Source organism: Lichenostomus cassidix, chromosome 4 (genome assembly GCF_008360975.1).
Source record: "Lichenostomus cassidix isolate B80296 chromosome 4, HeHo_3.0, whole genome shotgun sequence".
In the NCBI taxonomy this organism is placed as follows: Eukaryota; Metazoa; Chordata; class Aves; order Passeriformes; family Meliphagidae; genus Lichenostomus; species Lichenostomus cassidix.
Genome location: NC_139484.1, coordinates 51581699 through 51594964, shown reverse-complemented (window position 1 = coordinate 51594964; position 13266 = coordinate 51581699). Strand labels below are relative to the sequence as shown.

The following is a 13266-nucleotide window of genomic DNA, read 5'->3' as shown; positions in this document are numbered from 1 at the left end:
TTAGCTATTGTATTATACTAAAACCCGTCAAGATATTTTCCTTCCTTTTAGTCCCATATACAATATCACAAGATGGATTTACATTATTTTAAATGTAGCAGATCCAAGCAAAAGATCTACATCCTTTGATTTCCCAAGTTCCTGCCTGATACACAGAAGGGACCTAAGTATGTTTCATCCTACAAAGCAGAGGGGTTTTATGCACCTACACCATGTATTTGTTTGTTTCCAGGAAAGCCAGGAGCTGCAATAAAGCACTAATAGTTTTTTTTTCCCATATACATTACATGAAGTCTTTAAGAAAATAGCCTTAAAGGTCTCTCAATTTCTTGAAGAAGCTAAGTCATTATTTAGAAATTTCTCAAAAAAAATTTTGTTTGTGGGCTTCTAAAGGAGGACTCAAAATATGAGAAATAACTACTAAAAAAGGCATCAGGAAAAAGGTTATGCAAATTTTATGATGAAATTAGCTCAGGAGTCTTGCTATTCAAAGAAAGAGAGAGAGGCCTTTCATTTGTAAAATGCTCTACAGTGATGCAGAAAACCAATTAAAATATACATGAAGTATGCACTTGTTTTTAATTTCTGAGGCATCCTTCTATTTGAAATAGAAACCCCCACAAATAAATATCTAGAATTGTAACCTATCAGTCTTGGCTGGTATTCTCTGCTTGCCAGCCAGGCTAGGCACAATTACACTGCTGTACATGTATCTCCTGAAACTTAATTGAGAAAATATCTTTTATTGTTCATCCCCCCTCCAAGATATGGTATAGCCATTCTAACCTGTTTTACTACTGAGTAGTGCAGCTGGTAATATGCTGAGAAGGGGCAGCTGTGTAAAAATTAACTGGATTATTCTTCTGTAATTTACCTGGACAGAGAAATGTCTCCTCACAGTGTGCAAACTTTGCTTTTTAGATATAATATAAAAGAAGCAGAGATACACTTAAGACTGATTTCATGTCCTACAATGAGAGTTTTGCTGCTTCACTGGAGAAAGATGCTTTTTATTTTTGATCAAATACGAGAAAAAAGACTTAACCCTAAATGCTAAACTAAGCCAGTTTATAATGTTAATTAAATACTCCCATGTGCAAATTCTGTACATAAATTAATTGACTATGAGGAATTTATGAACAAAAGGATTAGTAGTCACCTAATATCTGTAAGTATGTAAACTATGCTGTGCTCGAGTCACCACAGAGCAATCTGAGGTAATTTAACTGATCTCACAAATATTTGAATGCAACTTTCATTGCTGTCCACTGTTCAAATACTTTCCAATCTGAACTCTTAGCATAACAGTCTGATTTTGATACATGGCGTTATTTCACATGTTATAACCATTGTGAAATCTAGTTTAATTTTCGTCATTTAATATTTGCTTTTGGTAAATTTATGTTTAATTTAAAAGGCTGTCTAAGAAATTAAAGGTTACATCTTTAACTACTTATTTTTTTCTTATTTTTTCTTCATTTTACATCATATATTAAAGATAAAAATATCTTTCTCTGTTTCCATTAACAAAAAGTGTATGGAGAAGAAAAAGTAATTATATGCAAAATATAAAAATATTTATGATAATTTGACAGACTTTAATTAAACCAGTCTATGATACTGTGCTCAGAAGACACTCTATAAAATAAGCTCTTATTTGTTAAGAAACACCATACTTCTCCTTGATAAAGGACTTCAAAAGTTGCAAGTGATGTAGAAGCACGGAATTTATGTTTCCTTTGAAAGGGAAGGCATAGATACAAAAAACCCTGCTTGCTTTCAACTTAATTTTAAGAAAGTGAACAGTTGACAATACAGCCAGGTTTATAGTAATACAACAATTTAGTGTCTTGCATACATCTAGTATCTAAGAATAACTCTATTCTTTATAAACTTAGTTTATCATTATGATGTTTCCATAACAGAAGTGATTATTTAGATGAATGTACAGACTAACCAAGAATTTGTAACTTTTACAATCCTTTTGATTGCAACTTGGAGGTACACTTAAGAAGGACTCTAGAAGCCTAATTTTATGTTTTGTTTACTGAACAACACTCTTCTTTCATGTTATCTTTTGAATCTGTATTTTACATCCATGTTTTCTGTGATCTGTTCAAACAAGGGGTTCAACCCATGTCTATTGTGACTTTTTTTTTTACAAAAGGCTGGCAGACTGGTAACAGTGCTTTCTTTCATCTTCTGACATTTTCTTCATCGTTCCTTTTTTTTTTTTTTTTTTACTGCAACATCCCTACAAGGAGAAGTATTGCTGTGATCAGTGAGTTTTCTGGGGTGAGAGTGATATGTACTTGTACTTTGGAATTTGATATAAAGGCTGTAAGGTCTATAATTCCCTGCCTAAGGATGCTGTGTAAAACGGTTGAACTAACTTCCCAACATCTTTCACTCTCCTTCTTTCCATAACTTTTTCTTTTTATTTTGGCTGTTCTGTAAGCCTCTACCTTTAGAGCCCTACTGTGCCCTTGACATAATCCTCTTTGCTGCCTGATGGATGGAGTTTTATTCACCTGAGAAGGAACAGCAGTTCTCTGCTTCACACAGGCATTAGTGCATTTTAACTAGAGAGGAGAATAAATGCCCCTCTCCAGCAAGGGTAGGCAGGGGGCTAAGGAGGGGGGATGGGGCTAGAGAAGCCCCCAAATCCTGTTGTACCCCAGGTAGAGTGGGAGTGTCTGTATGGAACTGGGATCACTGGCCCAGAGCCTCCAGAGGCCTGACATGTACAGCTTTCCTGTGGTATGTTGTGCCTGTGAGATGAAAAGTAATACTTAGCAAAGTAAGAAATAAATGCATCAGCTTGTTGTTTCTACCACATCACAGTGATCTGTTTTAAGTATATTAATAAAGTATTTAATTCCTTGGGTAACGCTTCTGCTTCTCATGAACATTTCACTAGAAGTCCTTTTTGGCCTTGTGTGCGCCAATGGAAATATTAGTAAATAACAAATTTAGTTGACAGATACCATTTCTTGTAGATTATACATTAAACAATTTTTTAAAAAGTCACTTTAAAACAACCAGATATTAATGCCTCTAAAAATAAAAATAAATTAAAATAAAAAATATGTTTGTCAGTCACCTCAGCTTTTTTATACGTTAGGCATTGAAGTCTTGCCATTCTTAATTTCTTTCTGTCTTGGTGAGTCAAGTATGATGTCTAGAGAAATTATAAATAAATACAGTACTGTGTTTGAAGTGACAAAGGATCTTTAGCAGAGAACACAGACATTTTGCCTCTAGGCAGATTAATTCTGGGACTTGGAAAAGTGCATTCCCTGTTCAATCAATACAGTTTATTCTCTTCAGCATTGCCTTCAGTAGTAGGGGTAGATAATGATTTTAGTGCCACCAACAGAAAGAAAAGTGAGGGAGGTGATACAGAAATATTCTTCTTACTTGTCTATGAAGTAAAAGATCTTGAATTTCTTCTCATAGTCTCAGATGCACAGGTGTTTATTTCATGTAGATGCATGAGAAGATTTTTTTTTAATGGAATAAATTACAAGATCAGGAAATAGCAATGAATGAGAGAAGGAGGGAGACGGGAAGTTAGATAATCAGAGAAATGTACATTATAGGTGTGTGGTTATTGCCAGAATAAAGTGCTGACAAATGTCAACTGAGGCAGACATTAAAAGGATGATGAAAAGAAAACTTCACTAAACTATAAAAATAAGGGAGAGAATCAGGACAATTGTTACACTTACAAGTGAAAGATAATGTAGATGTGATAGAGATGTACATGGGAGCCAGTAGCTGGAAGAATCTGAGATAAAGGCAAAATTAGGAGCCTGGTGTATATAAGTCAAGTAGGAACAGATAGAAGCCACCACAGAATTCTGAGTGATATAGAGCAAAACATTCCTTGTCTTCTTTTAAATAAATCTGTTAGAAAAAAAAGTACTGTTTTGTTGGGGAATAGCAAATACAGTATTTATATCTAAGTAGTGGAGAAGATGAAAAAGAAGGGTAAAGGTCTTAAAGTGTGACCTCATTTTTTATCAAACAGTGGAACAGAGTTTATATGAAAAAAAAATTAAGTTACTGACATAAAGAACGAGGGAAGATAGGATGGAAATTGAAAATGCCTTTACTGAAAGGAGTTCATACAAAACCAATCTGATAACTTTCTTTGAAAAGATAACCAATTTTCTAGACAAAGAAAATTTAGTAATCTCTCTCCTTGGACTTCAGCAAGCAGTTGATACTGTGCCACCTGGGAAATTATTTGTGCACATGAGGAAGATGGGCACTACTAAAGGAATCAAAAATATGTAAGAAATTAATTTAAATGAGATGACTGTGTTCTTGCAAAGGTAAGCATTATAAAAAGTTACTTGAGTCAAGCATCAGTCTTAAGACCATTTTTTCTTTGTACTTTAAAGCAAAATTGGTGCAAATGTAATAAGGAGATTGATTATGAAATAAATATAATAAACGTCATGAGTTTGTGGGAGAATTATACTGTACTGAATAAGGAACTAGAAAACATTCTGGACTTTAGGAGTTAGAACAATGACAAGTTGCAAATTCAGTTACGAAATAATGATATGGGAGCCACAGGAAAAGAGAAGAATTTAATAAATTAGGCAGAACTACTAGGAGCACAAGTGTGACACAAGCAAATTCATTTCTGCAACTTAAGGTTGCATCAAGTTGAGTGCTGCTCTGAGAGATACAGGCATATTCACGTCATTTGAAAAGTCATTCATGAGACTTCCTCTGAAAAATCATTCTGTTATTCTAGTCAGCCATTTTCAGGAAGAATTAAGCTTACTTTTAGACAGAAAAAGCTGTTTAATAATCACGGAATATAGACTTAGCTGTGCAAGAGAAGACTAAAAGAGCTCTTCTTGTTCAGACTTAAGGCTCTAAGAGACATGCTGTGGCAGGTTAAAATTGGATGGCAGAAGTTGTTACTATCCTCAAGGCATGAATACTTGAACCTCCTTTGAATCACTTTGTGAACCACTGCTTTGTATATTAGGGTAAACCAAAACTGGAATTCTTTTGCTTTTATAAACCCAGCTGAAGACTGCAATAGTACATGAGTTCTTTCGTAGGCATATCATATAACCCTGCCCTGAAGGCTTCAGTGCCCATCAGAAGGGTGGAGCAGATGGAAGAGGGTGGTAACTATTCCTGCCATCTGGTTTTAAGCCATTACTACGTTTACCTCAGAGCCTTAAGAAAGTAAATGGGGAGAGGAGATGTGACTGCCCTTCATAAATATTTTGGGAATAAATATCAGCAAAACATGTTAAAGACCAATATTGTCATAATAGCAAATATGTACCACTATATGCTTAGTTTAGAAACTGAAAAAAACAAAGGATTTCAGCTCTCTGAGATTGAGGTGACATAAAAATATCTTGCTAGTTTTGAAATGGAACTTCATAATTTTTGAATAATAGAATTACACAAATATTTTACTTCCAGTAGTTTTGTGTATTCCTAAGAAAAGGTAAAAAGAAACTGCAACAATAAAATGTGGGCCAGACTTTTAATGTCTTAGTTCCTTAACAGCAGATTAAACTGTTAGTAGATTTATCTACGCTGAGATCAAGCCATGTTCTGTAAGCTGTTTAAGGAGCAGCACAAACTTCTCAGTGTGAGGTTTGCAGCATCAGAAGCATCTAAGGATATCAGTACTTGTGCTTCTGTTTTTCTGTGAACCTTCTTTTTTTCTTGACATGGCAGTATCATTCAATTTTTAAGGAGAGCCAGAGTTTTTCTGGCTTAAGATTGTAATAATTAACTTAAATTGGTACCATTCTTATCAATGCAGTGCTTTTTAATGAGTTACATCAATAGGGCAAGGCAAAGTGAAAGAATTTTGACATATGTCTTACATAAGTTGAATGCAAACCATATGGAAGTTTGCATTATTGAGATTTTTTAGGTAGATTATTACCATGTTATTCTACTTTGTACCTTCAAAATACTGTTAGCAAGTTATATTTCTGAATATGATCTACCTGACATAAGTCAATGCATATGTACTGAAGATAGAACTATAATATCTTTTTAGTGGATTGTAATGAAGACAGTGCTGTGCTTCAGGAATGGCTAGTCATTCTAGTAAACAGCACTAAATATGCAATTTTTTAAATATTACACTGCTTCAGTGGTAGTGGATAAGAGTGTTAAATGGGATATTTTATATTTTGTTTTTCATTCCTACCTACTACTAATAGAAGGTATATGTTTATTGTTAATTTACAACATTTTGGGTTTGTTTAGAAAGAATTGATTCCTAAACATTTAGATGGATGTGATTTTTTTAAAAAAAATTAAGTTACAAATTCTTTAGTTCATGGGGATGAGTTAATTAATTTCAGGTCAATGTAATGGACACAGGTCTTCCATCTGTAACCACTGCCTTTGTGAGCCAGCAGTCCTCTAGTGTTCCACATCAAGGGTGGTTGATATGTCACCAAATTACTGCGAAGTGGGACTATGAAAATAGTGTAAGTGGTGGGATTTGACAGATTCCTGAATGTCCAAAATTCATTTACAAGTGTAGCAGGAGAAGGAAATCAATAAGCCAGAGAGTTTGTAAAGATAATGAATGAAACATGTTATTTTATCAATTTTATGCTTGTAATGAAAGGTTAAAAGGATAGTTTTTCATGTGTTTGGGTTTTTTTTTGGTGTGGGGTTTTTTGATTGTTTGTTTGTTTGGTTTTGTTTTGGTAAGAATTAAAAATATTAATTTTGATAGACTTGATTTACCCAACAAGCAGGAGTCAGATTTAGTCACAGAATAAAAATATTTAATTTAATTTAAGTAAGGTTAGATGATAATAGAGTCTTGTGAAACTGTGTACTAGCTCTAGGTGTGTTACCCTGTTAAGATGTTTTCATTAACTTCTTTTTTTAAAAACTTTCATTTTCGGGATTATTACATTTTTATTTTAACTTAGACCATATATGAGTCAGAAATTTTAATTATCAAAATCTATGTATCCATTTGTGATTATGTCTAGAAGTCCTCATTAATTTCTTTTTTAGAAAAACTGTCCATGAGTACTATTTTGCCTATTTCTTTGCTGTATATGTGGCCTTTACATATGACTGCAATGGTACAACATAAAGATAGTGAATATTTTATTTAATGATTAGTTTTCTTTTGTTTATTCAAGAATATGTGAATTACCTTTCCTTATGCAACAAGTACATTCTCCGGAAATACATTCAATACACTTTCTGTAGTTCCCCATATCCTATTTTGATTTCTGCCACAAACTGAAAATGAAGTTACATGTGTAAAAGAAGTTTAAAAATAGGTTAGAAGTATCTTGTGAAATGTAACAGGAAATCTATGGAGATGTATTTTTATCTGGCATTTGCTGTAGTGGGCAAAAAATAAGCATGTTGTGCCTTTCAGTTCTGTTTAAGAATGTTGCAGAAACCTGTAATGTGTCACATTTCTAGTCATATGCACACATCAATCAGATGAATATATAATATATATTGTAACCATACCATATTTGCAGACACAGATTTAGTGCTAAGAATAAAGTGAAACGAGTGGCAAAACCCCCTCACAATAAAAGGGTACTTGCAGAAGTTAATAATTCTGAGTTTGTGGCAATATGTTATGGCTGTGATCATGTATACTCTCTTAAAGTGTGACTTCTCACTTAATGAAAAATAATTATAATTAGTAGCAAATACATATCATTAATACTAAAAGGTCGCTTCCCAATGGTATTGCATATGTAAGTTAAGGAAAAAGGAGAAACAGACATAAAGATCCAAGAATAAATTTAGGGTTGGTTTTAAAACAATTTTTAGGTACTGCAGCATTGAAATTCTGGAAGCAATTTCCCATTGAAATATTCACACAAGAGAATTGTAATCTACATACATGCAAGAGACTGCTAATCTAGAAAAAAATTATGTAAAATTTTGCCTATGATGAGCAGAAAGTGGACTCGGTATGTAATAAGAAACTTCCAGGCCTGTATTTTAGTATTATGGACTGGATTAGTGGAGAGCTGCAAGCATCTTGCTCATGAAAACTGAGGTAATGACTCTCAATTCTTCATTTAACTCTCATATATGTGCATTTTTATGCAAGGAAATGGGAGGAGGAACGAGACAGTAATATCAATTTCCTGCAAATTAGCAAGATTCTTCAAATGCCATAGAAAAGTGGAGAAAATAGCACCTAGTTTAACAGAAATTTGAGGAGAAAAGATAATTTTTAAATTATTTTTTGTCAATCATTATGCATGGATGCACCTACACTAATGGCACAGAGCACGGGAATGTATTTTGGGTGTGAATTTGTCTCGAGTCTATATTTGGAGTCCTTCTGTACATATTTCTGAGCCCCACTGAACATTTGAAGCATTGCTTTGTTCCAGCGTTGTCTCTAGGTTGTCATGTAGTGTGTAGCACTTGCAGTGCAGATGCAAGACCTTGCATCAGTTTGCTCTCTGAGCCTGCACAGTGCATGCCAAAGACTGGCAGGTGATGAAGGCTTTGCTGCTCATTAAGATGTAATGTAGAGAGGCACAACAAATTGCACTGTCATCCTTCCCTTTGTTTGCTGCCTCAGGTGCACTGCAGGTAATACAGACATGCACACAGGGACTCCCATGATTGCTTGAGATTTAATGATAGATTGCATTTGCTATAAAAAAGATTCAACATTTTGTCTAGTCTGTGCCAGGTAAACTGTTTTGCTTGTTTTAGTTTTTCTGTCATGTTGATTTATGATTTGATTTGTTAGCTGAAAAAAAATAGTATGAGTCTGTCATACAAAAGAGCTCTAATTATAGAAGAAATATGTTACATCTGTGAACATTTTTGACCTCACAAATATATTATGAATGCACCAAATGCTCACAATTGTGTTTGTATCTTGGAGAAAAATCTTTAAAATACACATTAACAGATACCTGTTGATTACATATTGGAAAAGTACTATTCCAGGGAATGTACTCTCCTTAAAGTTAGCAAAATTTAATTTTTATATGAATTTGAATAACTGTTAAAGTTAGGAATTTTGAGAAACTCAATGAACTTAAATTAAAAGTAGAGATAGATTGATAAAACTAGATAGATAGATACATAGATACATACCTAGATAGATACATAGATACATTACCTGTGTTTTTATTGAATGCTTTGGCCTCTTTAGTGTATTTGCCATTTTGTCAAGCAAAGTCAGTGTAAACTGAACAAAGAGATTTGTATATAATTTGGTTAGTGATGATGAAGAATTTTACTGAGGTGTAAATATATTTCTTCTGCAACCAAAACAGAATGTTTTGCTTGCTTGTCCCAGATGGCTTCTTGTAAGAAGATCATATTTAGATTGAGGGGCAGACATTTGGGAGTCTTTTATGGATTACGTTCATAAAGTAAAAGATGCTTGACATTGCTATCCTACATTTGTGTAATTTGGTTTTAACTTTACATATGTGTAGCAGATTAGAAGAAATGATTCATTAAAATAAGGATATAGTAGCCAGTGATGTAAAATAAATATAAATGATTAATAATTCAACAGCACTGGAAAAGCTGAAAAGACTGACTGATAAATGCCAACCAAACATGTTATATAACTATCAGTAATGGGTTAATATTTTTTTATGTGGATGACCCAATTCTGAGTGATACTTTAAATGCTGTTTTTGAAGAATATATTGGACAGAAACCTTCACTGTTTATCACTGGATGTTCATGTCTCTTTAGCGTCTCATTTCTTTCACAAACATATTGGTCAAAGTGATTAAAAGAAAGCAGATTCATCCCTAGTTCTCCATTTTCTTCACGTCCACGTTGGAACATTATAGTTAATAACTGTCATTTTGAATGTAGATGTTCATAGAATTGTCCTTATATACAATGTATGTTGTCCTCCAAATCTGGCTTACTCATTCAATTTTGTTGGGTGAGATAGATGAAGGGAAAGAGGAGTTGCCTTTTTGTTTTCTTGTAAAATTCCTATTCTTTGCTTCTTTCAACTCTCTGGTCTGCACTGTTTATTCCATCACTTAATGGAGAAGAGTTATGCTCACCTCTGATACCTGAGACATATATATTATTTTTTACTCTTTCTGCAGTAACTTTGGTTAAAAAAAAAGGAAGAATGTATAAATCACTAAAATTTCTCTATAATTTAAAACCAGCCTGTTTCTGGGCATAGTTCACTTAATTCCTTCATTTTCTTAAGAAATATGAAACAGTATTCTAACTTTCTTCACTACCAGAATAATTACTTTATGGAATATGTTTGGATCTAAGGCAGAGAAGAGAAATTTTTGCTCACTATTAAGATCCATGGTAGAGAGTTAGTTTAGCCAAACCCTACTCACATCCCGGTAAGCAGACATATATTTTTGTATTTTTTGTAGGTGGATACAGTGCAGTCTACGCAGCACCCTGGCCACATTGAGGAATCATGTAAAATGAATGTATGTGCTCGTAAGTGAATTATTTATGAAATGACACTCCAACTCTAAGGGATGTTGGATCACAAAATCCATGAACTCTCTTTACTCTTACGTTAAGAAATTGATTCCCAGGGGGCAGGGTGACTGCAGAGCTAAGTGGACCTTTAAAGCAAAGCTATTAGGAAAAACAAAAACAGAACATGATAAATCATGTTAAAAACCTCTGAAAACAAGAGATTCAGATTACGTTTCGGATGCATTTGAAGATATATTAAATGGAGTCAAGAATCCAGAACAGGAAAACAAATGGTACATGAGAAAGATTTGGTAAGCAGAAATGATCAAAAGTGGAGGAAGAGGATCAAATACCATCTAATTAAGGAGTATGAATAGGATGAAAACTCACCATTTTCTTCTTTGTTCCATCTTTGAAAGGACTGAAATTTGATTAGCTGATTTGTTGAATTAGTAACTGGGAGACGAGTGTGAACAAGATTGAATTTTCAGTGTTTGAATCAATGAAGTATTTGTGGTTTGCTGGAAAAAAAAAAAAACACCAAAAAACAAAAACAACCTTGATGATATGCTAGATAAACAAAGAAAAAAATATACCTCAGGACTGAAATTCTGGAAATCCAAAAAGAGTCTAAGTATTTGAAAATCTTTGTCCTGCTTGGGGACATGAAGCAGAGTGTGGAAGAGGATTTAAGGGAAGCAGCATTGGGTCCTTCAGATTTTGCTGAGTAATGACTTTTTGAGGAAATTGAGGTAGATACAAAGAAGAGACCAAAACATGCTAAATGACTATCAGCAAATTGGGAAATGAACAGTCACTCACAGAGGTACACATACAGTTTGGTCAAAGCTAAAGACAACTGAATTCACTGGGGTAGAGCTCTCCAGATTAGAATAATTGTATCAAGGATTGTACAACTGCCAGTCATCAAAACCATGCATACAGAAAACCTCTGACTCTGCAGTCATACTAAGTGTATACATCACATAAATACAAAGGCTATAGTGCCAACTCCAATTTTATATAGATACACCAATTTTTATATTCATTTTATATATGTATTTGGATATTATACTGTATATCAGCTTATAATATAAAGGCTGAATATTTTCTCCTAAACAATTTATTTGTTCATATCCTTCATCATAAGAAACAAAAAAGAGGATATTTGAAGTAATAATTTTTCAACTAACTCTTTTTGTTAGGAATAAAGCATAACTTAAGCCCATTGAAGTTTCTGATGTAAATCTGGGATAACTGTGAGGAAATTGCATTATTTTTGTAACAAGACTATATATTGTGACTTGCCTTCCTAGTATGGCTGTTCAACTGTATGAACAATAATGCTTAAAAATACTTTTTCTCTCCTGATTGTTATGCATTTATGTCTGAGTTAGCTCACTCTTTGTGTTTATCCCTTCAAAACTGATGGTCTACCACCTTTTTCCACTTGGAGTAATTAGTTCTGAGTGGAGAAATTTATGATACAGTAGGGGCTTTGACCTCTTTATTGTACTGAGATATATTATCAAACTTCAAAGTCAGTAGGCTGCTACCATATTGATTTTGTTTTCTGTGAACAAAATCAATGAGCAAAATTAAAAAAAAAAATCAATTCTTTCATTTTTGAATTGATTCAGGTTTTCTACATGCACATTGTTTATTTAACCTTGATTACTAGTCTGGAACTTTAGTAATTCTGCATAAAAGAAGCTTACAGAAATTAATAAAATGCACAAAGAAAGAAAATTACAGTTGAGACACACAGGAATGAGAAGGGAAAAGATGCAAAATAGATCAAGAAAATCACAGTTTTCTATTGGAATGCATTGTTTAGGAATATCAGAGGACTATAAAGATTGGTACCAACAGCTTTGTCAAAAAATCAGCATACAGCTTGTTTCTTTGGCATTTTCTAGCCCTTTTCTTTAGTTCAATATGTGGTTAGAAAAATGGTATAAGAAATACCTGTAGTCCATGGACCGTATTTTATGGGTTCAGAGCATTTGAAAAGCTTACCTAAAGATGAGAAAAAAAAGAAAAAAACCCACTAAATTATTTAACATGTAACATTTCCAGAAATAAATGCACTAAGTATGCAAATATATTTGTGACATTTTCAGCCTTTTTCTGAGTTACAGGCATTATCTTAGAAAAAAAGTTTAACCTGGAATATGTAAAGGCAATGTTAAAGACCTCTGGTCAGATTCTTATCTCAAATACAGCAATTTTATTTCAATAAAATTATTCTTCAACCAGAAATTAAATCAAAATCGTGTCTTCTGTGTTCACTGTACTTTCATTCTTCTGTATTTAATTTTCTGGTCAGGAGCAATTGCGAAGAAAAAGCCCTCAAAAATTTTTGTGCAACTACTGTAATTTTCAGATTTCAAAGAGTTTAGCAGTCAAGCAATTTGTATGGAATAAAAGCTTTTATATTGCCTCCTGCTACAACACCAATGGGGAAAGGGCAGCAAAACAGTGGGAGACCAAATGAAGAGTTTTTCTTCTGTGACATCAACTTGCAAGACACTGGGAGCTTCAGAATTGCAAGTGGTAATATAGCTTTTATGAAGTATTTCTTTCCTCTTTGCCTCCTACGGCTGCTTCATTGTCGGGTAGTGTCTTTTTTTATGTCAGAATAAGGGAGTGAAAGATATTTGTGACAAGTGGCATTCTACTTTCTGTTTGCTATTGTCCTGCATAGATGGAAGAAAAAATACATCCATAAACCTCTCATTTTTCTATCTTTTTAGAAGAGGTTAAGTTAGAGATTTGAAAGCCAAATCTGAATTGTCTTATTCATATGACCAG

The 13266-nt window shown here is 33.5% G+C and overlaps 1 protein-coding gene across 7 annotated transcripts in view; it reads left to right on the top strand.

Annotated features, from left to right (window-relative positions):
• Positions 1-13266, top strand: part of PCDH7 (protocadherin 7) — a 265606-nt gene that overhangs the window by 42510 nt on the left and 209830 nt on the right. For 3 of the 7 annotated variants that reach the window (XM_085059189.1, XM_085059185.1, XM_085059184.1), the window contains exon 2: positions 10398-10457. The exons of the other annotated variants lie outside the window; for them this stretch is intronic. In XM_085059189.1, coding sequence (XP_084915315.1) covers positions 10398-10457 — 60 coding nt within the window. The remainder of the gene's footprint in view (positions 1-10397; positions 10458-13266) is intronic. 7 annotated transcript variants of the gene reach the window in all.